Source organism: Rhinoderma darwinii, chromosome 1, assembly GCF_050947455.1.
Source record: "Rhinoderma darwinii isolate aRhiDar2 chromosome 1, aRhiDar2.hap1, whole genome shotgun sequence".
Classification (NCBI taxonomy): Eukaryota; Metazoa; Chordata; class Amphibia; order Anura; family Rhinodermatidae; genus Rhinoderma; species Rhinoderma darwinii.
The window spans coordinates 251,259,429-251,287,078 of NC_134687.1; the positions used below are offsets into that span (position 1 = coordinate 251,259,429).

At 42.0% G+C, this 27,650-nt stretch overlaps 1 protein-coding gene across 1 annotated transcript in view; it reads right to left on the bottom strand.

The window, feature by feature from the left end:
- LOC142740843 (excitatory amino acid transporter 5-like) overlaps positions 1–27,650 on the bottom strand; it is a 414,141-nt gene that overhangs the window by 131,334 nt on the left and 255,157 nt on the right. Inside the window, exons 4-5 of the mRNA XM_075850270.1 lie at positions 20,747–20,789; positions 691–913 (exon numbers count right to left, since the gene is read on the bottom strand). Coding sequence (XP_075706385.1) covers positions 691–913; positions 20,747–20,789 — 266 coding nt within the window. The remainder of the gene's footprint in view (positions 1–690; positions 914–20,746; positions 20,790–27,650) is intronic.

A 27,650-nucleotide genomic window follows, 5' to 3' on the forward strand; every position in this document is an offset into this window, starting at 1 on the left:
ATTTTCCTCTTTAATCGTTGAACTGTAGGATTATATGTTGGACATGATAGACCTCTGTTTTTTTTTCAAACTTATCAACTATGTAAACTTGTGACTATACATATTGTGACAGGATCAAGGGAAAAGTAGTGGATGGAGTGTACCTCTCACCCAGGTTCCTGTCCTATACATTTTAAAACAACCAGGGAATTGAGCTAGCAAGGAAAATGTGTTTTCCTTGCTCAAGGGTTTTCTGGAAAACCTGTGTAAAAGGGCCTGGTTGTTGGAATAGGGAGAGTTGGGAGGGTTCCTGTTCCATTAGCCACTTCAGGTATTGCATTGTGGCTAATTACCTGCACAGCTGAGGTGTGCTTTAAACAGAGAGTTCACAGCCTCTCTCTGCTCCTGGGAAAGCTGGATGTGCGTAAAGCAACTGTGGTGTTGTGTTTGGGGAGTTGGAGCTCTAGGCTCAGCTCTTTGTAGTTAGGAACTGCATGTTTAGTTAGTGGCCAGACGGCCTAGGATTTACTTTATGTATTCATTTGTTTTCTGCTACGACTTTTTTACCTAATAAAACTGGCCAGTAGTACCACACTGTGACTGGACTGTAGTCTGTTCTTACTGTGCCAAAAGTGCCCGTCTACCCCAGGAGAAAAGATCCCGTAGGCTGCCCCCTTACAATATATACATCCATCTATCATATATTCTTACCGATGGTAGCCGAAAAAATAACGATTCCTAAAACATTCATTTCTGTATTTGTCCCAGGCAATGTTTTGTATTTGACATCAGGAGATGGAGTAATTTCTAAGATCAAAGTTTGATGCATCGATGGATTTTTATCATCTGGTGCAAAGTATAGAAAATTAATCGGCTTTCCAGACACTTGTCGAGTATCTTGAGTTTTCACAATTGGAACCACAACTGTTCTGTACTGAAAGGAAGAGATAAAATGGCAGAGAATGTTACTTTATTATAGATATGATATTACAGTGCTAACTTACTCTGCAGCACTGTACAGAGATTGTCATCATTTACATCAATCCTTGTTCCCAATGGGGCTCACAATATTATTTCTCTATCACACACACACACACACACACACACACACACACACACACACACACACACACACGTAGTTACACTATTGTTCACCTTGGGCAAAGATTCAGTTTAGCACCCCTCCCTATCTGAAACGTAATTCCTTTCACTGATACCCCATTTTAGGAGCTGGGTTGCAGCTCTGGCCATAAACACCGCTAATATGCAGCGAAAAACTGTGAAGGGGCCACAACGCTAAAGAGCTTCATTCTGCCCCACTTAGTAATAATGCTTCCTAATGCCACCACTCCGTAATAATGCCCCCTAGTACCCTCACTCAGTAGTAATGTCTCAATGTGTCCTTGTGTCATTAATAGTGCCCCCCACTCAGTAATAATGCCTCATAGTGCCCCCACTTAGTATTAATGCTTTCTAGTGCCCCCCGCCCCCATTTAGAAAACTATCTTGTATTTTAAGCCTCTTTTCTGGGCCATTTGGTCACGTGCCGTGGCGGATTAACATTAGGGCGTTTCGGGCGGTCGCCCGGGGCCCAAGGCTCCCAGGGGGCCCATGACCGCCCGAACCCCCTCATGCCCAGTGGCGTCGCTAGCACCGGAGGGAGCCCCGGTGCCAGGACCGCACCTGTCAGGCGAGGGGAGCTTCGCTTCTACTTAGCAGCCGTGGTCTGTGCTGCTTTAGAAGCTCCCCCTCCAGCCCCCCTTCCCTGCTCTAAACATCTCTCCTCAGCTGCAAGCTGTCGGGACATGGGGGAGGGGAGACTGTCGGTGGGCTCTGTGCTGTGAGCAGGAGAAGAGCTGCAGTGAAGACATAAAAGGTAAGTGCATGTGTGTTTAATGTCCATATTCATGTATGTTTAATGTCCATATTCATGTATGTTTAATGTCCATATTCATGTGTGTTTAATGTCCATATTCATGTATGTTTAATGTCCATATTCATGTGTTTACAAGGTGTACTTTGTGTATAATGTGCATACTCGTGTGTACTTTGTGTACTATGCATACTTTGTGTATAATGTGCCTACTTTGTGCATAATGTGTGTACTTTGTGTACTGTGCGTACTTTGTGCATAATGTGCGTACTTTGTACTGTGCGTACTTTGTGCATAATGTGTGTACTGTGCGTACTTTGTGCATAATGTGTGTACTGTGCGTACTTTGTGCGTACTTTGTGCATAATGTGCGTACTTTGTGCATAATGTGGTACTTTGTGTACTGTGCGTACTTTGTGCATAATGTGGCTACTTTGTGTACTTTGTGCATAATGTGCGTACTTTGTGCATAATGTGCCTACTTTGTGCATAATGTGCCTACTTTGTGCATAATGTGCGTACTTTGTGCATAATGTGCGTACTTTGTGCATAATGTGGTACTTTGTGTACTGTGCGTACTTTGTGCATAATGTGCCTACTTTGTGTACTTTGTGCATAATGTGCGTACTTTGTGCATAATGTGCCTACTTTGTGTATTTTGTGCATAATGTGCATAATGTGCGTACTTGGTGTATAATGTGGTACTTTGTGCATAATGTGCGTACATTGTGCATAATGTGGTACTTTGTGTACTGTGCCTACTTTGTGCATAATGTGCCTACTTTGTGTACTTTGTGCATAATGTGCGTACTTTGTGCGTACTTTGTGCATAATGTGGTACTTTGTGTATTGTGCGTACTTTGTGCATAATGTGCCTACTTTGTGTACTTTGTGCATAATGTGCGTACTTTGTTCATAATGTGGTACTTTGTGTACTGTGCGTACTTTGCGCATAATGTGCCTACTTTGTGTACTTTGTGCATAATGTGCGTACTTTGTGCATAATGTGCGTACTTTGTGTACTGGTGTTTAGGTAGTGTTAGCAATAGTTACGGCGCGGCAGGGTGGTGGTGGAGAAGGGGGGGCCCAAGTTTGGGTAACAGCCCAGGGCCCATGGTCTTCTTAATCCGCCACTGGTCACGTGACAACGATCTGACTAACTGAATCCTAGAGCATTTTCGGTGTGGACCGGAACTTCGTCTTTCTATTAATTTCTATGAAATATCTCAAAGTGAAGAATGAATAGAGACTGACTTCCGGAGAGCCTGAGAACTACCTCATATGAACAAGTCACAGATTTCTTAAGTAAAGGAACATTGCCTGGAGAACACTGTGGCCCATATTTATTAAGACAGGCGGTTTATATGCCAGTCTAAAAATGAAAGAGAGAAGGAATTGGGACAAATTTATTTAAAGGTGCACGCCTTGTAATAAAATTGGTGCATTTTGGACCGTCCTAAAGTAAGAAAATAAAATCTGTACCTGCTCATATATCAATTAGTTGAAATCCTGCAAATTTGTGGGGAGCTGCAAGAATAAGTCAATATAGTGTGAAAGGTGAGAAGTAATTGAATGAATCACAGGAATTATGAGTCATCCAGATGGACTTGTTAGGGTACGGCCACACGGAGCGGCCCTGACACGGTCGCAACGCGGCCAACAACCGCGCTGGCACTATGTGGGAGCGGCTGACAAATACCTCGTTAAGAGGTATTCCGGTTACATGCGCATGCGCACTGCCGCTCCATTTATTCTCTATGGAAGCACCGGAGATAGACGAGTGCAGTGTTTGGCTTTTTCCGGTGCTGCCATAGAGAATGAATAGAAGGTAAGTTGGTGTAATTTGCAAAATCGTGCGGCCATAAAGGGTGTATTAATTCATGGCCGCACGATTTTGCAGATAAAGGGACGGTTTCCCCATGTTAACATGCGGCTACTAACAGGCTATTTGACTGCCGCACCGAACATAGTGTCCGCGCGGTTGTTAGCTGCGTTGCGACCGTGTCAGGGCTGCTCCGTGTGGCCGTACCATTAGGGTAAGGTCACACGGTGCGTCGTTGACGCGGTTTTGTTGCGGTTGTGATGCGTTTGAAAACCGCATGCGGTCAACTGCATTCGTTTTTGGTCTCTGTAATGCTGCAGTTCTGTTGCATTTTTAAAGGAAATAATTCATGGACATAGTTTTCACCCGTGTTGAAGCTTGTTAGGTGCTTCCTGTATATAGTTCATTACAAGGCATTGCAGAATTGTAAGCAAAAATGCAAGCAGTTCAGCAACAACATTGGCAGCACAGTCATTAACTGCATGCGGTCGGACATTATGAAAATGCAGTCAACCGCACAAAAAACACATTGTTAACAGCACGATCGGGTGTCTCAGAGTAGCGCTGACACCCGGATCGCGCTGTTAACACCGGCCTCTGGTCCCGGAGACATGATCGAGAACTGATTGGTTCAGGTCCCGATCATGTGATCGCAGGGAAAGTTTGTTGTAGCAACAAACTGGAAAGTTTGTTGCTACAGCAAACTTTCCCAGGGACCGGTGCTGCCATTGGTTGTCATAGCAAAACCGGAGGCTATACAACGGCCTCCCATGCACAGAAGCTTCCTGTCAGTGTGACTCTCAGCGTCACACTGACAGTTTATAATACGTTACACTACCTAGGTAGTGAAATGTATTATAGCAGCTATCAGTGCTGCAGGTCTTCAAGTAAAAAGAGATTTTTAAAAATTGCATGTATCCCAGAATGGTACCAATGAAAACTACAGATTGTCCAGCAACAAATAAGCCCTCACCTAACTTTGTTGGAGAAAAAATGAAAAAGTTCTGGCTCTCAGAATATAGCGACAGAAATTGTGCAGAGCGTTCCAAAAGCCGATAAGATCGGGCACCATATATCAGTGCGACTCCGGCCCTATATAACTAAGAATTATTTTTTATTTACCAAATTATTATACCTTTTTATTATGCCCTGTTGTACTCCGCACAGCCTACATATGCCCCCACATTATAAACTGAAATACCAGTAAAACCCCAAACAGAACAATTACAAAGCAAAATCTTCACTACAAAAGCCAAATGGCGCTCCCTCCGTTCTGAATCCCACAGCGTGCTCAAACACCAGTTTACGTCCACATATATGCCATTTTATACCCGGGAGAAACCTCTCAACATTGTATGAGGTATTTGTCTTCAGTGGCACAAACTGGGCACAACATATTGTGCACTAAAATGACATATCAGTAGAAAATTTACATTTTCCCTTTGCACCATTAACCCCTTCGCGCACCACCACTTAAAAGCATGTCGTGGCGTGGGGCTGTAAAGGATTTGCCAGACACAGCTTCTGTGTCGACGCCCGTGGGCAATCAGTCTGCACCTGCTCCTATGTCTGTGAGACTGACTCCATCTTCCACTACTCAGGATGGCAGGCTTAGGAGTGGGAGAGCCTATAACAGCCTGGCCAGACGGAGCTAGCTCCCGCCCACTGTCTATTTATTCCTGCCTTTCCTGTTCCTCCTTTGCCTGTGATTCTTCTATGCTTGTTTCCTGGCTTGCTGCTGCTGCTTGTACTACTCATCCTCTGCTTGTTATCGACCTTGGTTTTCTGACCACTCTCCTGCTCAGCGTTTTGTACCTCGTTCTCTCCTGGTTTGACTCGGCTCGTTCACTACTCTTGTTGCTCACGGTGTCTCCGTGAGCAGCTGCCCCGCTTCCCTAGCTTCTGTGTACCCTTGTCTGTTTGTCTGTCTTGCACTTACTGAGCGTAGGGACAGGCGCCCAGTTGTACCCCGTCGCTTAGGACGGGTCGTTGCAGGTAGGCAGGGACTGAGTGGCGGGTAGATTAGGGCTCACCTGTCTGTCTCCCTACCATGTCATTACATAATCACAGACCCATATACCTAGTCTACCCTGGTCCCTGACACATCTATGGACCCCCTTGAGACCCTGGCTCAGCAGATGCAGGGCCTCTCCCTACAGGTCCAGGCCCTGGCTCAGAGGGACAACCTGCGTGATGCTTCCCTGGTAGTGCCCCCCACCTCACCCCTTGAACCCCACCTCAAGTTGGCTGACCGGTTCTCAGGGGACCGGAAGACTTTTTTCTCCTTTCGGGAGAGTTGTAGGCTCTATTTTCGCTTAAAGCCCCACTCCTCAGGTTCTGGGAGCCAGCGGGTGGGTATAATTATGTCCCGGCTGCAGGACAGGCCCCAAGAATGGGCCTTCTCCTTGGCTCCTGACGCCCCTGAACTTTCCTCCGTTGATCTTTTCTTTTCTGCTCTCGGGCTCATTTATGACGAGACTGACAAGACTGCCTTTGCCGAGAGTCAGCTGGTGAACTTACGTCAGGGTAAGAGACCTGTAGAGGAGTATTGTTCTGACTTTAGGAAGTGGTGTGTAGCTTCTCGGTGGAATGACCCTGCCTTGAGGTGCCAGTTTAGATTGGGTCTGTCGAACGCCCTGAAAGACCTGCTAGTTAGCTATCCCTCTGCCGACTCCCTAGATCAGGTTATGGCATTAGCGGTACGACTTGACCGACGTCTCAGGGAACGACGACTTGAACGTTTTTGTGCCTTCTCCTCTGACTCCCGCATGATGCCTCCCGAGGTTCCGTTGCTTCGGTCTTCCACGGAAGACTCGGATGTACCTATGCAACTTGGGGCCTCCGTGTCCCCCCAACAACGTAGAGAGTTCCGCAGGAAGAATGGTCTCTGCTTCTTCTGTGGGGATGACAAGCATCAAGTGAACAACTGTCCTAGGCGTAAGAATAAGCAGCCGGAAAACTTCCGTGCCTAAGTGATCATCGGGGAGGTCACTCGGGCGCACAGGTATTTCCCGTTAAGATGAAACCTAATAAAATCTTGCTTCCCTTTCAGGTCTCTTTTGGTGGCAGGTCTGCTACCGGCAGTGCCTTCGTGGATTCAGGGTCTTCTGCTAATATTATGTCTGTGGAATTTGCTATGTCTCTAGCTATGCCTTTGATTGATTTGCCTAAACCTGTCCCGGTAGTGGGTATCGACTCCACTCCTCTTGCTAATGGTTATTTTACACAGCATACCCCTGTTTTTGAACTCCTTGTTGGCTCCATGCATTTGTAGCAGTGCTTTGTACTGGTGATGCAGGGATTATCGTCTGATTTGGTTTTAGGCCTTCCCTGGTTGCAGTTGCATAATCCCACCTTTAACTGGAATACTGGGGATCTTACCAAGTGGGGTAATGAAAGCATGACGTCATGTTTTTCTGTTAATTCTATTTCTCTCCCTGAGGAGGTGAACACTCTACCTGAGTTTGTTCAGGACTTCGCTGATGTTTTCTCTAAAGAGGCCTCCGAAGTGTTACCTCCTCATAGAGAATACGATTGCGCAATCGATTTGGTACCAGGAGCTAAGCTCCCTAAGGGTAGGATATTCAATCTCTCTTGTCCCGAACGTGAAGCCATGAGAGAGTATATCCAGGAATGCCTGGCCAAGGGTTACATTCGCCCCTCTACTTCTCCGGTAGGTGCTGGCTTCTTCTTCGTAGGGAAGAAGGATGGTGGTCTTAGGCCGTGCATCGACTACCGGAACTTGAATAAGGTCACCGTAAGGAACCAGTACCTCCTTCCTTTGATTCCTGATCTCTTCAATCAGGTTCAGGGGGCCCAATGGTTCTCTAAGTTTGATCTACGGGGGGCTTATAACCTTATCCGCATCAAAGAGGGGGATGAGTGGAAGACTGCGTTTAGCACGCCCGAAGGTCATTTTGAATACCTCGTCATGCCCTTTGGGTTGTGTAATGCTCCCACGGTCTTCCAGAATTTCATAAATGAGATTTTAAGAGACTACCTGGGGGTATTTCTTGTAGTGTAACTTGATGACATACTTGTGTTTTCCAAGGACTGGTCCTCTCACATTAAGCATGTCAGGAAGGTGCTCCAGGTCCTTCGGGAAAACAAACTGTTTGCTAAGACCGAAAAATGTGTGTTTGGGGTGCAAGAGATACCATTTTTGGGTCAAATCCTCACTCCTCATGAATTCCGCATGGACCCCGCCAAGGTCCAGGCTGTGGCGGAATGTGTCCAACCTGCCTCCCTGAAGGCGTTACAGTGCTTCCTGGGGTTTGCTAATTATTACAGGAGATTTATTGCTAACTTCTCGGTCATCGCTAAGCCTCTTACGGATCTAACTCGCAAAGGTGCTGATCTCCTCCACTGGCCTCCTGAGGCTGTCCAGGCTTTTGAGGTCCTTAAGAAGTGCTTTATCTCGGCCCCAGTGCTGATTCAGCCCAACCAAATGGAACCATTCATCGTGGAGGTTGACGCCTCCGAGGTGGGAGTGGGTGCTGTCTTGTACCTGGTCCCTCACCCATCTCCGTCCCTGTGCCTACTTCTCCATGAAGTTTTCGCCCACTGAGAGTAACTATGATATTGGCAACTGCGAACTCTTAGCCATTAAATGGGCATTTGAAGAGTGGCGCCACTTCCTGGAGGGGACTAGGCACCAGGTAACGGTCCTTACCGACCACAAGAATCTGGTTTTCTTAGAATCTGCCTGGAGGCTTAACCCGAGACAAGCTCGATGGGCGTTATATTTTTTACCAGATTCAACTTTTTGGTCACCTATAGGGCTGGGTCTAAAAATATTAAGGCTGACGCACTGTCGCGTAGCTTCATGGCCAGCCCTCCTTCGGAGGAAGATCCTGCTTGTATTTTACCACCAGGTATAATCATTTCCTCTATTGATTCTGATTTAGTCTCCGAAATTGCGGCTGATCAAGGTTCAGCTTCCGGGAACCTTCCTGAGAACAAGCTGTTTGTTCCCCTGCAACTCCGGCTAAGGGTACTTAGGGAAAATCATGACTATGCACTATCTGGCCATCCAGGCATCCTGGGTACCAAGCACCTCATTGCCAGAAACTACTGGTGGCCTGGGTTGCTTAAAGACGTTAAGGCCTACGTCTCCGCTTGTGAGGTTTGTGCTAGGTCCAAGACTCCCAGGTCCCGACCAGCGGGCTTACTATGTTCTTTGCCCATTCCCCAGAGACCTTGGACCCATATCTCCATGGATTTTATCACCGATTTGCCTCCATCTTAAGGCAAGTCGGGGGTGTGGGTTGTAGTAGACCGCTTCAGTAAAATGTGCCACTTTGTGCCCCTCAAGAAACTACCCAATGCTAAGACGTTAGCTACCTTGTTTGTCAAACACATCCTGCGTCTCCATGGGGTTCCTGTCAATATTGTTTCTGACAGAGGGGTACAATTTGTTTCATTGTTTTGGAGAGCCTTCTGTAAAAAGTTGGAGATTGATCTGTCCTTCTGCTCGGCTTTCCATCCTGAAACTAATGGCCAAACGGAGAGGACTAATCAGTCTCTAGAACAATATTTAAGGTGTTTTATCTCTGACTGTCAACATGATTGGGTCTTATTCATTCCCCTCGCCGAATTTTCCCTTAATAACCGGGTCAGTAACTCGTCAGGGGTCTCCCCCTTTTTCTGTAATTTTGGGTTTAATCCACGGTTCTTATATTTAGAACTGCCTGTGTAAACGTTTACATAGGCAGTTCTAAATATAAGTCAATACAAGTGAACGTATACCTACCACACCCATATTTTTGTGAATTTAAATCCACGGTTCTCCTCCGTTTCACCTGGTAGTTCCAACAATCCCGAGGTAGATGTCATTCATCAGGAACTGTGCACAGTCTGGGCCCAGGTTCAGAAGAACCTAGAGGCGTCCCAGAGCATACAAAAGACTCAGGCAGATAGAAGACGTTCTGCTAACCCCTTGTTTGTGGTCGGGGATCTGGTGTGGCTGTCTTCTAGAAATTTTCGCCTTAGGGTCCCGTCCAAGAAGTTTGCTCCCCGGTTTATAGGGCCGTACGAGGTCATTGAAGTCCTTAACCCTGTCTCCTTCCGACTGGAGTTGCCCCCAACTTTTCAAGTGCACGACGTCTTTCATGCCTCCCTCCTTAAATGCTGCTCCCCGTCCTTGGCTCCCTCGAGGAAACCCCCGGTCCCTGTTCTCACACCTGAGGGGGTAGAATTCGAGGTGGCCAAGATTGTGGACAGCAGGATGGTCCAAGGCTCCCTCCAGTACCTGGTCCATTGGAGAGGATATGGGCCTGAGGAGAGGACTTGGGTACCCGCCCGGGATGTTCACGCTGGGGTATTGCTCAGAAGGTTCCTCCTTTGTTTCTCCAAAAAACCAGGTCCACCTAGAAAGGGTCCGGTGGCCCCTCATAAAAGGGGGGGGGGGTACTGTAAAGGATTTGCCAGACACAGCTTCTGTGTCGACGCTCGTGGGCAATCAGTCTGCACCTGCTCCTATGTCTGTGAGACTGACTCCATCTTCCACCACTCAGGATGGCAGGCTTAGGAGTGGGAGAGCCTATAACAGCTTGGCCAGACGGAGCTAGCTTCCGCCCACTGTCTATTTATTCCTGCCTTTCCTGTTCCTCCTTTGCCTGTGATTCTTCTATGCTTGTTTCCTGGCTTGCTGCTGCTGCTTGTACTACTCATCCTCTGCTTGTTATCGACCTTGGCTTTCTGACCACTCTCCTGCTCAGCGTTTTGTACCTCGTTCTCTCCTGGTTTGTGTAAAGGATCTGCCAGGCACAGCTTCTGTGTCAACACCCATAGGTAATCAGTCTGCACCTGCTTCTATGTCTGTGAGACTGACTCCATCTTCCACCACTCAGGATGGCAGGCTTAGGAGTGGGAGAGCCTATCACAGCCTGGCCAGACGGAGCTAGCTCCCGCCCTCTGTCTATTTATACCTGCCTTTCCTGTTCCTCCTTGCTTGTGATTCTTCTCGTTTGGTTTCCTGGCCCTGCTGCAGCTTCTGAACTATTTGACCCTGCTTCATATTGACCCTGGCTTACTGACTACTCTCCTGCTCTGCGTTTGGTACCTCGTACACTCCTGGTTTGACTCGGCTTGTTCACTACTCTCCTGCTCTGCGTTTGGTACCTTGTACACTCCTGGTTTGACTCGGCTCGTTCACCACTCTTGTTGCTCACGGTGTTGCCGTGGGCAACCGCCCCATTTCCCTTAGCTTCTGTGTACCCTTGTCTGTCATGCACTTATTGAGCGTAGGGACCGTCGCCCAGTTGTACCCCGTCGCCTAGGGCGGGCCGTTGCAAGTAGGCAGGGACTGAGTGGCGGGTAGATTAGGGCTCACTTGTCTGTTTCCCTACCCCCATCATTACAATTTGACTCGGCTCGTTCACGTCTCTTGTTGCTCACGGTGTCTGCGTGGGCAGCTGCCCCGTTTCCCTAGCTTCTGTGTACCCTTGTCTGTTTGTCTGTCTTGCACTTACTGAGCATAGGGACCGTCGCCCAGTTGTACCCCGTCGCTTAGGACGGGTCGTTGCAGGTAGGCAGGGACTGAGTGGCGGGTAGATTAGGGCTCACCTGTCTGTCTCCCTACCCTGTCATTACAGGGGCAGTATATATGGAGCAGGCTCATGTGCTGAGCCCACTCCATATGCTGCAGGTGTCAGCTGTGTATTACAGCTGACACCCAGGACTAACGGACAGGAACAGCGATCGCGCAGTTACAAGAGCCTATAAAAGTGACAATATACTGCAATACATTAGTAATGATCGCTGGTTCAAGTCTTCTAGGGGGACTAATACAATGTGTAAAAAAAAAAACATAAATAAAGTTATTATTAGTGAAAAAAAAATCTATTTAAAGTCCTAAAAAAAAAACCTTTCCCATTTTTCCTCTAAAGTAATTAAAAAAATAAACAAAATTGGTATAGCTGCATCCGTAAAAATCTGAACTATTACAATATACCATTATTTAACAAGCACGGTGAACGCCGTAAAAAACAAAGCCTTTAAAGCGGCAAAATCGCCATATATTTAAAAAAAAATTTAATAAAAAGTGATCAAAAAGTTGTATGTACCAATATATGGTGCCAATAAAAACTACAGCTCGTCCCGCAAAAAAATAAGCCCTCACACCACTCAATCGACCAAAAAATAAAACAAAGTTATGGCTCTCGGAATGTGGTGAAACAAAAATTATTTTTTTTTACAAATAGTTTTTACCTTGTAAGAGTATTAAAATATAAAAAAACTGCATAAATTTGGTATCACCTTAAGTCGCATAAAAAATTTAAGTTGCCGTTTTTACGAAACCCAAAAAACAATGGAGGAATCACAGCTTTTTCCAATTTCAGGCTGCAAAGAATTTTATTTTCAGTTTCCCAGTACATTAAATGGTACTTTAAATAGTGTAACTAGAATCTACAACTCCTCCCGCAAAAAATAAACCCTCACACCACTTTACTGACGGAAAAATAAAAAACGTTATGGCTCTTGGAAAGTGGGGAGGGAAAAGCTAAAATTAAAAAGCAAAAAATGAATCAGTCTTGAAAGGGTTAATTAATTTCTAATTAAAAACCTTTTATGACCACGTGGGGTATTGCCGTAATCGGGGAAAAATTGCTTTACAAACATTTGGGTACTTTTTCTCCTTTTATCCTTTGTGAAAATGAAAAAATTCAACATTTTAGTGGGAAAAAATGTTGATATTCATTTTTACGGCCTAATTCTAATAAATTCTGCAAAAGACCTGTGGGTTCCAAATGCTCACTATAGCCCTAGAAAGATTCATTAAGGGGTGTAGCTTCCCAAATGGGGTCAGTTTTGGGGTGTTTCCACTGTGTTGGTACCTCAGGGGCTTTGCGAATGCAACATGACACCCAAAAACTATTCCAGCTAAATTTTAGCTCCAAAAGCCAAACAGCGCTCCTTCCCTTCTAAGCTCTGCCGTGGGTCCAAACAGCAGTTTATTACCCCATATGGCATATTGCCGTAATCAGAAGAAATCGCTTTACAAATTTTGGGGTTCTTTTTCTCCTTTATTCATTTTCAAAATTTAAATGTTTTTTAAAACAAATAGTAGATTTTCATTTTCACGGTCTAATTCCACTAAATTCAGCAAAAAAACCTGTAAGGTTAAAATGCTAACTATAAACCTAGAAAAAATCCTTGAGGGGTGTAGTTTCCAAAATGGGGTCACTTTTGTGAGGTTTCCACTGTTTTGGCACTGAAAACCAATCCAGCAAAATCTGCGCTCCAAAATCCAAATGGCGCTCCTTCCCTTCTGAGACCAGCCGTGGGTCCAAACAGCAGTTTATTACCACATATGAGGTATTACCATAATCAGGAGAAATAGCTTTACACGTTTTGTGGTTCTTTTTATTCTTTATTCCTTGTAAAAATTTAAATGTTCTATGTTTTTTCCGAAAAAAAGTAGATTATCATTTTCACAGACTAATTCCAATAAATATAACAAAAGGCCTGTGGGGTCAAGATGCTAACTATACCCCTCAATAAATTCCTTGATGTGTGTAGTTTCCAAAACAGTGTCACTTTTGGGGAGTTTCCACTGTTTTGGCACCTCTTCAAACCTGACATGGTGCCTAAAATATAATCTAAAAAAAGGAGGCCCCAAAATCCTTTAGGTGTTCCTTTGCTTTTGTGGCCTGTGTTTCAGTCCATTAGCACACTAGGGCCACATGTCAGATATTTCTAAAAACTGCAGAATCAGGGCAATAAATATTGAATGCGTTTCCCTGGTAAAATCTTCTGTGTTACAGAAAAAAATGAATTTTGGCAAAAAATAATTATTTGTAAATTTCTCCTCTAATTTGCTTTAATTCCTGTGAAACGCCTAAAGGGTTAAGAAACGTTCTGTTTGCTGTTTTGAATACTTTGAGGGGTGCAATTTTTAAAATGGGGTGATTTATGGGGTCTATCAAGTATATAAGGCCATCAAAGCCACTTCAGAACTGAACTGGTCCTTGAAAAATAGTCTTGAAATTTTTTTGTAAATGTGAAAAATTGCTGCTAAAGTTCTAAGCGTTGTAACGTCCTAGAAACATAAAATAATGTTAACAAAAATTATGCAAAGGTAAAGTAGACAGATATGGAATATGTGAAATAGTAATTATTTTGTGTGATATTACTATCTGTTTTACAAGCAGATACATTTAAAATGTGAAAAATCATAATTTCTGCAACTTTTCTTAACATTTTGGTGTTTTTCACAAATAAGCAATAAATTTATTGACCACATTTTTCCACTAACATACAGTACAATATGTTATGAGAAAACAATCTCAGAATTGCTTGGATAGGTAAAAGCATTCCAGAGTTATTACCACATAAAATGACACGTCAGATTTTAAAAAATTGACCTGGTCCTGAATGCCAAAATGAGATTGGTCCTGAAAGGGTTAATAGATCTGACCCCTGCATCCTCCTCTTCTGTTTTAGACTTCCGTTTGGCTCATGTGGACATTGCACCATGCATTCCACCCATATTAAAGGAACAGTGTCACGAAAAAAAAAAAATTGACATCAGTTTGATTTTAGTGTTTTATTAAAAACTTTTATATTTATTTGTGTGTTTGTGTTTAACTTTTTTTTATTTTTTCACTTTTTCTTCCCTAAGGGGGCTGCCATTTTTTTTTCCATTTCTGTATGTGTCGATTAACGACACATACAGACATGGAATACGGCAGCTACAGTCCCATAGTGAATGCGAACGGGGCCCGTTCCATCCACTATGCTGTACGCCGTCTGTGTTGAAACGGCGCATGCGCCGCTCCCACACAGTCCAAGTTGAACTGTGAACCGTCCGGCGCCATTTTCCTGTGGACCGGAAGTCGCGGCCGGACAGTAAGATTACTACTTCCGGTCGCGGCTTCCGGACTTGTGCACTTGGAGCAGAGGTAGCAGACGGAGCGTACAGACTGGAGGGAGCTGCGGCGGCAGGAGCAGGTAAGTTAGGTCTGTGTATGTACGTGTTTTACTGTGTGTTTACTACTGTATGTTAACCTACAACACTGTGTGTTAGCTCAAAAAATGGCGACACACAGTGTAGGAGGTTTGACCGTTCAATCCCCTCGTTTCTCCCGGCACTAGCCAGGATAAAGGAGGGGGGGATTCTGAGAGCTCACTAGAGCAGCATAAAGCAATGTGGTTGCTTTACCACATGCAATGCTGCAATTTTGGGAATTGCTCCATCTAGTGACCAGCACTGTGAAATATTATAAATTAGAATCTAATTTATAATATTTCCTGACTCGTGAAAAAAATTAAAAAAATTAGAACAATGTTTAATCACCTATACACTAATTGTTTAACTAAAAAAAATAAATAATTTTTTTTCTAGCGTCACATTCCCTTTAAGCCTCAATACACAGAAAATTGCCCAATTTTTTTAATGTAGAAAATCCCATTTCCAACAATCCTTACAATATAAAAAATTTGGGAAAAATAATGAAATACCCAGATATTGCAGAGGTGGCAAGAGTAAAGGGAAGAGAAAAAATAATACATCCAGTTTTGACGAACAACACAAAGAAAATGAACAAAAAAAAAACTTTTTAATCTGACGTCCCATGTTTTCAGGGATAACTAATTGAAACTTTTGATCAAGGGTTTATTGTTTTGCCCTGTATCTCTACCAAACAGATTTGAATTATATTTAGACCAGAATGATTACATCAGAAAGTTAACCCTTAATTATCATTTTACATGAATCAAAAGAAATAAGATTAAAAATCCAGAGATTATCCCTTTTCAATTACGTCTAGTCCCAAGTGACAGCTATGCATTTGAATGTAATTCTTTATTCTATCCCCTTCAGCATAGTAGACGTTTCACACCATGGTCCTGAATGAGTTCAGGACCATTAGGGTGCACTTACACGCGTGAGATTGGGTTGCAGTAATTTCTGCGACTGAAAATGGAACTTGCAGAAATCCATGCACCTGCTGCGCTGCAGAAACAATTCTCTGCAACATAATCTGCCGTGTGTGAATCCACCCATAATCAAACATCAGTACTGTTGAGAAATTGTGTCAATTTAGCCCATTGTGAACGTTCGGCTCTTACATCCCTTAAGTGAAACGACCAGATTGTTATACGTAAGCAGATTAGGATGGGGCTACGGTAGTTTAAGATAGGTCGCCCTATGTATATGAAGCATATAGGAGTTTGTTTGACAAAACATACTACAAGACACTACCCACTGATCCATCTAAGGACTATTTTGAGGAGTATTTGATACTTATTAGAAGTGCAATAACACAACAACTTTTAAATAAAAGATTTTCTTATGGTTAAACATCACTTTGTTTATATTATTTACCGAAAGTGCACAAGTGTATAACACTTCCACCTGGACGACCCCTAATTTCTGGGGTTGGTTCAATTACATTTCACCTTTCACACAATATTGACTTATTCTTGCAACTCCCCACATATTTGCGGGATTCCACCCAATTGATATATGAGCTTTGTTCGGCAGTCCTTTCTCCTCCACTCCTAGTTCACGTTTCTCACACTAAATGCGAGTCCATTATATTTAAATATTTGAAAAAACGTGGGAGTTGAGGCAGTGTCGTATTACTTGAGTTTGGATGGATCTTTACCGGATAGTCAGTTTTGCAACTTTACTCAATATATAGCCTTCTACGGATGTTTTATAGATTATTTATTTTTCATTTGGCCGAATCCTTTGTTGAACAATTTAATAAGAACGACTGGGGTTTGAAGTTTACATTGAATTTCTCGGACACAAATATAGAGTATTTAGATTTAGAGATCTCTAAAGACACAGTCGAAGGCATTGCTACTAGAACCTATATCAAGGGTGTCGACATTAATAGTTAGAGTTTTAGAGTAGCCACCTTCCCAGCTGGCTACTTATTGTCCTTTATAGACAATATAGAAGAATCAGAAAGAATTGCACAAAAAATACTGATTATTTAAAATAATCTAAACTTCTCAAAAAGTGCTTTTAAGGTAAAGGTTACCCTTGTCTAATCTTAATGGCTGCCTTCAATAGGACAAAAAATCTGACAGAGTAATTGCCTGGAGGGGGAAAGAAAGACGCTATTGAACAAAACTCCTAATGTAAAAAAGAAAAAACATAAAACAAGTTCTCATTTTAGACACAATTCTATCAAGTCCTATAATTGTGCTACTTCTAAAATAAAAAATATTCTCACAAAGTATTGGCCTATCAGTAAAAAAGACCCTTTACTCCAGAAGCTTTTGGCTGATAAACCAGGAATAACCTTTCAGGGAGAAAAAAAATGGAAGAGACATGATAGCCCTAAGGCTGGGTTCACACGACCTATTTTCAGACGTAAACGAGGCGTATTATGCCTCTTTTTACGTCTGAAAATACGGCTGCAATACGTCGGCAAACATCTGCCCATTCATTTGATTGGGTTTACTGAAGTACTGTGCAGACGACTTGTAATTTACGCGTCGTCATTTGACAGCTGTCAAAAGACGACGCGTAAAATTACAGCCTCGTCAAAAGAAGTGCAGGACACTTCTTGGGACGTTTTTGGAGCTGTTTTCTCATAGACTCTATTGATAACGGCTCCAAAAACGGCCGAAAAAACGGCACAAAAACGCCGCGAAAACGGCCCAAAAAACGCTGCGAAAAACGTGAGTTGCTCAAAAAACATCTGAAAATCAGGTGATGTTTTCCCTTGAAAACAGCTCCGTATTTTCAGACGTTTTTGGCTCAGCGTGTGAACATACCCTAAGGGTATGTTCACACGAGGGCGTCCGTTACGGCTGAAATTACGGGGATGTTTCAGCCTGAAAACATCCCCGTAATTTCAGCCGTACCGGCATGTGCAGGCGCTTGAACGACGCGTCCATTACGGCCGTAATTAGCACTGCTATTCATTGGAGTCAATGAATAACGGCTCCAATTATGGCCAAAGAAGTGACAGGTCACTTCTTTGACGCGGGCGTCTATTTACGCGCCGTCATTTGACAGCGGCGCGTAAATATACGCCTCGTGTGAACAGACAAACGTCTGCCCATTGCTTTCAATGGGCAGATGTTTGTCAGCGCTATTGAGGCGCTATTTTCAGACGTAATTCGGGGCAAAAACGGCCGAATTACGTCCGTAAATAGGCCGTGTGAACATACCCTAAGGGTATGTGCACACGTAGTGACCAAAAACGTCTGAAAATACAGAGCTGTTTTCAAGGGAAAACAGCCCCTGCTTTTCAGACGTTTTTTGAGCAACTCGCGTTTTTCGCTGCATTTTTTTGCGGCGTTTTCGCTGCGTTTTTTACGTCCGTTTTTGGAGCTGTTTTCATTGGAGTCTATGAGAAAACAGCTCCAAAAACGTCCAAAGAAGTGTCCTGCACTTCTTTTTACGAGGCGTAATTTTACGCGTCGTAATTGCCGTACGACGCGTAAAATTATGCGTCGTGGGAACAATACAGCGTTATACCCATAGAAAGTAATGGGCAGATGTTTGACAACGTATTTGAGACGTATTTTCAGACGTAAAACGAGGCAAAAAACGCCTCGTATACGTCTGAAAATAGGTCGTGTGAACCCAGCCTAAGTCGTCTGAAAATAGTAGACCAAGATGGTTCTGATTGTCGAGGGGCCTTTTTTTATTTTTTATGTTTTTAAACAGCACTGAATTATTTGATATAAAGGATTTTACAATTGTTCTACCACATATGTGATATAGCTACATGAATGTAGCTGCCACCTACAATATATAGGTAGAACGGTCCAGACGACACTAGCCAAAATGAATTAAACATCGCCATAATACTAAGCATGCAGTGCTAAATCACAGCATTTCCAAACATTGTTATTTAGAACATGATAAGGACCTCACTGATCTCAAACTAACCATCTTGGATCACATTTCAGACAAAAGCCCAAATCATTTCCATAGATTGATTAATAGGGAATCCTTTTGGATTATTTTTTTTTTAAACATTTTTATTGTTTTTGACAAAAAATAATGTAATAGACATGTGTCTATCAATGACATAATGACATGATACATAAAAAAAAGTACAAAATCAGCATTTTTTTTTATCTCTAGAAAGAATATCCGTTTTATCCTTTTGGATTTTTCAGTTTTAAAGTGTAGCTAAACGTTTCACAAACTTCTGACATGACGGCCGCTTCGTTTCTGTTCGGCTTTTTTCGGAAATCCAATGTATCGGAGTACGGGCTCATAGACTTTCTATTGAGTCCGTCACCCGATACATTGATTTCCAGAAAAAGCCAAACAGAAACGAAGGGGCTAAGCGCTCACACATGCGCTTCAGCTGTTTCGTTTTAGCGATTGATGGGGGTCTCAGTGCCCACCCACCCACCAATCAAAACTTCTGACATGTCACTATGACATGTCAGTAGTTTGTTAAACGTTTAGCTACACTTTAAACATTGTTCTCTGAGGGTCTCAATGAGACTATTGAAACCCCCTCACCTTCAGCACTTGGGGGCGCTCACACATGGCATACTTGCATTGTATTTCTGCAGCGTAAAAAAAAAAATTACACGGAAACTACAAGGTATTCCTACGAAAAAATATTCTGCAACACAGACAGATTTCTCTTGTGGAATATTTTTGCCGAAAGGCATACATTCTAGAACTTTCCGCAGCGTAGGCAGTGGAAATACAATGGAAGTACGCCATGTATGAGCGCACTCTTAGGGTAAGTTCACACATAGCGTAAATATTGCGGATTTTGGCCCACAAATTTTGTTGCGGTAAAATCTGCAGCATAATACAGTAGCAGCAAAGTGGATGAGATTTAAACAAATCTCATCCACATGCTGCGTAAATGTTGAGCGGGAAAAAAGCTCAGAAATTTACCTGCGGTGACGCAGGCAATACCAGTTTCTTTAATCCGCAGCATGTCAATTGTATTTATGTAATCGCTGCTTACTAGTTGCGGGTTTTTCCATTGAATTTAATGAGGTAAAACTCGCAACAAATAACAGATGTTGCTTTTTCACGGTGGAAAAGCAAGGATTCCACCTCAAAAAATGCAACTCAGAAAAAAAAAATCTTACCCACAATTCTCAGTTTTTTCGTCACAGGCTGCAGCGGTCACATGGGATGAAACGTCATCCCAGGAGGCCGACCTGCAGGACGACGGAGGGACACGTTGCCATGGATATGTAACTATCAAACTTTTTTTTTATATGCAATTTTCTGCAGCGGACATTTCGGCCAGAAAACTTCACCACAGTTTGGTACAGTTTTTCGTTCGGAATTTTCAACGGCACCCATGGTGGATATGCTGTGTGCTTTTACGCAGCATATCCACCATGTGTGAACATAGTCTTAGGGTGCAGTCACAGACGGCAGATTTTGTTGCAGAAATTGTCTGCGGCTGAAAATCTGTTCCATTCATCTGAATCGAGCTTGCAAAAGTCTAGCTTGCAGACGTCACCTGTGAGTCACTAGATTTAATTGTTGTTCAATCTGCTTGTGTCTTGACAGTCCTGTATTCACTTGTATATTCTGCAGTGAGATGATACTCTGCTGACCGCCTGTGTAGAACTGGTATATGACCACTATATGGTCACTATATAGCAGTTTTATTAGTTATATGTATTATTTTGTATAGTGCAGGCATACACCTGTCCCTGACATAGGGGGCAATTTATTAAGACTGACATGTCATACGCCAGTCTTGATCTAAAGAAAAATTTAGTAAATTTGTGCTAAATTCAAGCCCACTCTTGAAAAGTATCAGATAACTGGCATAGAGAGCTTCATAAATGTTACGCCTGTACCTGACTACGTTTAGGTGTTTATGTTCCAATTTAATTTTCCTTCTTGTATTGTTGGTGTGACTTAGATATCTAAAGTAGTAGCGAGGGGCATGACCAAACAAAGCCATACATGCCATGCGCTCCACTTTTTTATGTGCTCCCCCTCTAGAGTTCAATGCTGCTTTTGGTTTCTTTGCCTCAAATTTATCATTGACAAAATAAATTTAGAAATATATAGTCTGGTAAATAAAAACTAGGTGGGAATTCAATTTAACATTCTGCCAATTTAAGCTGAAGACAACATAACATTAAGTTGTATTTACCTGTTGAAAAGAAGCTTCTATCAAGTTTGCAGGAAACATATTTCTATAATTAATAGAAGACAGGAGAAAAACAAAAGCTACTTAATATTATAAAGTGCAAACTATTGCAAAACATAGCAAAAAACATTAAAAAAAAGAAATAAAATGAACATGTCTGTGTATTTTTCTGTAGAATGCTGTCCTGAATCTTGGTCTGTTAGTTTATGTCTACACAGCATAACCATGACTGTTTGCAATGGAATTTGTTATTTAGAAGTTATTTTTTTAACCCCTTAGGCCTGGTTCACACGAGCGCTGCGCATCTCGGACATGAAAAACTGCAGTTTTTCACGTCCGAGGTGCATCCGTGCTCAGCACTGCGGGACGCGATGTCACGCATACCCTGTAGTTGAGAATCTATGGAGTGATGCGTGAAAAGAACCGACATTTCCTATTTTCGTACGGACCCTTCACACGGTCCGTGAAACAACGGCTGTGTGAACGGCCACATTGAATTACATAGGTCCGTGGTATGGCCGCTGTTTCAATGGCCATCCCACGGACGTTTAACACGCTCGTGTAAATAAGCCCTTAAGGACATGGCCAATCTTCGTTTTTTTCAATTTTGTTTTTTCCTCGCCGTCTTCCAAAAGCCATAACTTTTTTATTTTTTTGTCGACATAGCCCTATGAGGGCTTGTTTTTTGTGGGACAAGTTGTAATTTTTCATAGCACCATGTATTGTACTGCACAATGTACTGAGAAGCTAAAAAAAAAATGGTATTTGTGGGATGAAATGGGCAAAAAACAGCAGTTACGCAATTTTTTGGGGGTTTTGTTTCTACAGCGTCCAATAGGCAGTAAAAACTACATGTTCACCTTATTCTATGGGTTGATACAATAAAGGCAATACCAAATTTATATGTCTTATTATGATTTAACACTTTTATGAAAAAAAAAATTGCTAGAATTATTTTTTTTTGTGTTGCCATATTCTGAGACCCATAACTTTTTTATTTTTCTGTCAATTGAGTGATGTGAGGGCTTGTTTTTTGCGGGGCAAGCTGTAGTTTTAATACTATTTTGGGGTACATACGACTTTTTGATCACTATTTATTAAATTTTTTTTTGAGAGCTAAGGTGACCAAAAAACATAAACATTTTTTACGCCATTCACCGAGAGGGTTAAATAATGCTATATTGCGATAGTTCAGACTTTTAGGGACGCGGCAATACCAGTTATATTAACTTTTATTTTTTTAACATTGCTTTAGGAAAAAAATTAGAAAAGGGGTGTTTTTGGAACTTTTTTTTTGTAACGTTAAAAAAAACTTTATTTAACTATCATTTGCTTTTTTTTTATTAGTCCCCCTAGGGAACTTGAACCATCGATCGTTGGATCGCTTGCATGACATACTGCAATACTAAATACTAATGTATTGCAGTATATCGCTAAACTGACATTTTCCTTTGAAACCCTGCCAGAGGCAGGGCTTCAAAGGAGTACAAAGATGGCAGACCTGGGGGCCTTTATTAATGGAGACAAGTGAGCATGTAATGTTTCTCTTTTTCATTGGGCAGTGTTGGCCCCCCTATCTACAGGGGACTCTATAGGGGCCCTATCTACAGGGGATGCTACAGGGGGCACAGTCTACAGGGGACTTTATGGGGGCCTTATCTACAGTGGACTCTATGGAGGGCCCTATCTACAGGGTACTCTATGGGGGCCCTATCTACAGAGACCCTATCGACAGGGGACTCTACAGGGGGCACAATCTACAGGGGACTTTATGGGGGCCTTATCTACAGTGGACTCTATGGGGGGCCCTATCTACAGGGGACTCTATGGGGGGCCCTACCTACAGGGCACTATTTACAGCCTGTAGACTACAAGGGGCACTATCTACAGGTAGCTCTATAGGAGCACTATCTACAGGAGGCTCTATGGGGGCACTATCTACAGGAGGCTCAATGGGGAGCGCTATCTACAGAGGGCTCTATAAGGGGCACTATCTACAGGGGGCTCTAAAAGGGGGAACTATCTACAGGAGTAGATAGTGCTCAATGGGGAACACTATTTACAGAGGACTCTGAGTGGCACAATCTACAGGGGCTCTATGAGAGGCACTATCTACAAGGGGCTCTATGAGCAGCATGATCTACAGGGGGCATTGCGAATGGCACTATCTACAGGGGGCACTGTATGTGTGTGGTGCTTTACTTTACAGTGTTTGACACAATTTTATTTTTGGGTAGTGTATGGTACTATTATATTCAGGGGCACTGTGTATAGTGCGATTATATTCTGGGGCACAGTGTATGATACTATTATATTTAGGGGCATAAAGTGTGGGACCATAAGAATTTTATCTTGGTTTATAGGTGCGGAAATGTTGGAAAAGTGAGCAGCCAAAGACATCTGAGTGGCAAACTCTGCAGAAATGTGTCGTGGCCATGAGGCGTCGTCATGGAAGTCTGGACCGGATGGAAAACAAAAGAAAAAAAAATTACTCCATTCTGAAAAGATGTCCCCTGTGATTCACTAATTGTAAATGTTTATTCTCCCTGTGACTGATCGGTACTGCAGTCACTCTATGATCTGCAGCGTGATGATGGGTGTATCGTTTTTTTTTTTGTGAAACAGCAACTCCCAGCATACTCTTACCGTTGTTTAGGCCATACTGGGACCTGTAGTTTTATGCCATACAAAGTTATATGGCAGGGTTTAAACTGAATTTGCAAATGATCCCTGTACTGAGCTATTATTGTGCTTGTGCTGTATTTATTTACTAAACTTGGTTCTGGTGATGTATTTATGTAGTGAGCTTGGTTCTTGTGCTGTATTTATGTAATGAGCTTGGCTTGGTTCAGGTGCTGTATTTATGTACTGAGCTGGGTTCTGGTGTTGTATTTATGTACTCAGCTTGGTTCTGTTGCTGTATATATGTACTGAGCTTTGTTCTGGTGCTGTATTTATGTGCTGTGCTGTGTATATTTACTGAGCTTGGTTCTGGTACTGTAATTATGTACTGAGCTTAGTTGTGGTGCTGTATATATTTACTGAGCTTTGATCTGGTACTGTAATTATGTACTGAGCTTGGTTCTGTTGCTGTATATAAGTATTGAGTTTGGTCCTGGTGCTGTATATATGAACTGAGCTTAGTTCTGGCACCGTATATGTTCATTAGCTGGGAGATTTGTCGCGTCTTACTGCGCACGCCACACAGTCCTCCATCCTTCTGACAGTGCACAGCCTAACTAAATGGGCTAAGCACGCTTAGGATATTGAATATGCACATATAGGTCTATACGTAACGGGTTAGTTTAATATAATGTGTGGGTAGGTAGGTATGTATGCTCATGTATTATATACATAGTGTGGCAATCCAGTTAAACATTTTGGATTGGGAATTTCTTTATTTAGAGTCCACTTTAATATAAGGGTATATTTTGAATATTGTAATTGTTTTATTTGATTATTAGAATCATGTTCCATGGCGCAATACAACACTACCCCCCCCCCTCCAGCTGCGTATGTCTTTGTCAGCAAAACAGAGAACCTTTTGTTAAAAATGTTAATCCCTATGGGGGTAGACGGAATTCTATTCGAACTATATAAGTTATATCGGATAAATGAATCCCTATTTTAGTGGAAACAGCTTAATTTTCCCATATTAGAGGTAGGCTTCCCGAATCTCTGGAGGCTACAGAAATTATTGTGATCCCTAAGAAAGATAAGGACCTTCTCTTGGCGGAATCGTACCGGCCTATTTAATTGTGGAATATCGACCTCAAGCTGTTGGCCAAGCTTTTGGCCTCAGACTGATGAAGGTAATGAACAGTATAATTCAACCAGACCAGACCGGGTTTATTCCAGGCAGGGTTATGGTAAAGAACGTCCGCCGAGTCTTTGCTAATTTACAATACGGGAAAGTGTGTGTTAAGAAGGGTGCTATCCTCTCAATCGATGCTATGAAAGCTTTCGATACAGTCAAATGGCGTTTTCTTTTTAGGATTTTGGGTTGTTTTGGTATGGGGGAAAAATTCATAAATTGGATTAAATTACTGTATAGACAACCACAGGCCAGAGTAGGCATAAACGGCCAGAAATCAGCTTTATTTAACTTAGAAGGGGGAATGGGCAGGGTTTTCCTCTATCCCCCCTCTTATTTACTTTAGTAATTGAGGTTTTGGCAATGAAGATAAGAACCTCTCAGAATATAGTGGATTTCCAAATGGGTAATAAGGTCGATAAAATCTCATTATACGCAGAGAATGTTTTTATGTTTATAGGGGATTTATCTTCGGTCGATCGTGTAATTCGGGAATACCAAGAGTTTGGTGAGCGGGCTGGCCTTCAAATCAATTGTCAAAAATCTAGTTTGTTAAATATATCTGTCGAGGTTAACCCCGATCAGATTTCATCCTTGAAATCTGTTGAGGTGTTTGAATATTTAAGCGTGAATTTCTAGGGATCCCGCTGACTAAATTACACTGAATATACTTTCTCTGTTTGCAAATTTGAGGGGGAAGGTTAAACCATGGAATAAGTTACCATTGACCAGAGCTGCAAAAATTGCACTGATCAAAATGTTTTTTATACCTAAAATATGAAATTTTTTCTCCAACTGTTCGATTTGGTTGTCGGGGAAAAATGATAAAACTCTAGATGCTATCTGTAATTACCTAATTTGGAACGGGAAAAAAAATCGCATTAAATACTCTGAATGTTAAATGTTTTTACTCTCCCGGTAACCAAAGGAGGCTTTGCGCTTCCTGACTGGAGGAAGTACTTTTTAGCTTCTCAGTTACAATAGTTCCACGACTGGGAGGGCCTGGAGGCTAATAGATTTTTGTTGAAAACACTAGCGGACAAATGGTCTAATATATGCGAAGCTCTAGAAGCCGGGGTTCTGAATTTCCCTGATTTGGGACTTGAGCCTATTTATGATAACCAGCAGGGGGTCTGGGATGCTGTCAACCTCATTGAAAAAATAAATACCTTTATTGAAGTCACTCCTCTATGGGACAATAGGAATATTGGTGAGTTTAATGGCCTCCTGGACTCTTTGTTTTGGAAAAGGAAGCATCACATCACATGGATATCACATTCATTTAATAATGCACAACTAAGAACTTTTACGGAACTGCAGAGACTGTACAAGGTCGATGAGTACGGTCTGTTTAGATATTTTCAAATTAAACGCGCCTTTTTGGCCATTAAATATAAATCACAGTTCATTCTTACACCTTTTCAATCATTAGAATTTAAAAAAAAAATAAGAAAGGAATTTTGTCCTCACTACTTAAAAAAATTATTTTAGGGGATGAAGGAAATCATATTAAAGAGGCTCTGTCACCAGATTATGTCGACGGAAAAAAAAAAAGTTACGACTCTTAGAATGCAACAGTGAAAAAACTAAAAATAATTCTTGGTCATTAACATGCAAAATGGCCTGGTCATTAAGGGGTTAAAGAGGCTCTGTCACCAGATTATAAGTGCCCTATCTCCTACATAATCTGATCGGCGCTGTAATGTAGATAACAGTGGTTTTTATTTTGAAAAACGATCATATTTGAGCAAGTTATGAGCAATTTTAAATTTATGTTAATTAGTTTCTTAATAGACAACTGGGCGTGTTTTTATTTTTTACCAACTGGGTGTTGGGAAGAGAAGTGTATGACGCTGACCAATCAGTGACCAATCAGCATCATACACTTCTCATTGTTCCAGCCCTGCCTCTATCTCTGTACAATCACGCTGGAACAATGGGCTGGAACAATGAGAAGTGTATGATGCTGATTGGTCAGCGTCATACACTCCTCTTCACAACGCCCACTTGGTAAAAAGTAAATACACGCCCAGTTGCCTATTAAGCAACTAATTAGCATAAATCTAAAATTGCTCATAACTTCCTCAAAAATGATAGTTTTTCAAAATAAAAACCACTGTTATCTACATTACAACGCCGATCAGATTATGTAGGAGATAGGGCACTTATAATTTGCCTCTTTAACCCCTTAATGACCAGGCCATTTTGCGCATTAATGACCAAGAATTATTTTTTGTTTTTTCACTGTTGCATTCTTAGAATCGTAACTTTTTTTTTATTCCGTCGACATAGCCGTATAAGGGCTTGTTTTTTGCGGGACAAATTGTATTTTTTTAATTGCACCATTTTTGGGTGCATATAATATACTGATTAACTTTTATTAACTTTATTTTAGGAAAGAATTGAAAATAAACAGTTATTCCAGCATCGTTTTTCACAATATAAATTTACGCCGTTCACTATGCGGCATAAATAACATGTTACCTTTATTCTATGGGTCTGCACAATTACGGGGATATCAAATATGTAAAGGTTTTATGTTTTCCTATGTTTTCAAAATAAAAACTCTTTAAAAAAAACAACAAATTACTTGTTTTTACATCACCACATTTCAAGAGCCGTAACTTTTTTATTTTATTTTCCGTCATTGTGGCCATATGTGAGCTTGTTTTGGTGTGGTTTTCATTTGTAGTATTTTGTAGTATTTTAGGGTACATGGGATGTATTGATTAACTTTTATTTTATAAAAAATTAAAAAAAACTAACTTTGCCATTGTTTTTTGCATTTTTTTTTGGACGCCGTTCACCCGGTGGTTTAATTAATTTGTTAACGTTATTATTTGAGTTGTTACGATCCCGGCAATACTATATATATATGTGTACTCTTACTAAATACAACCACGTTTTTGGGAAAAAAAAGTGGTTTTATTTTATTTTTACTGTAATCTTTTTTTTTTTTTTTCATAAACTTTATTTAACTGTTCCAGGAAACCCGATGGCGCCAGCGATTTCTTTACAGTGGCGCTGATGGAGTGACAGAGAGAGGTCCCTCCCTCTGTCAAACACATTAGATGCCGCTGTCGCTATTGACAG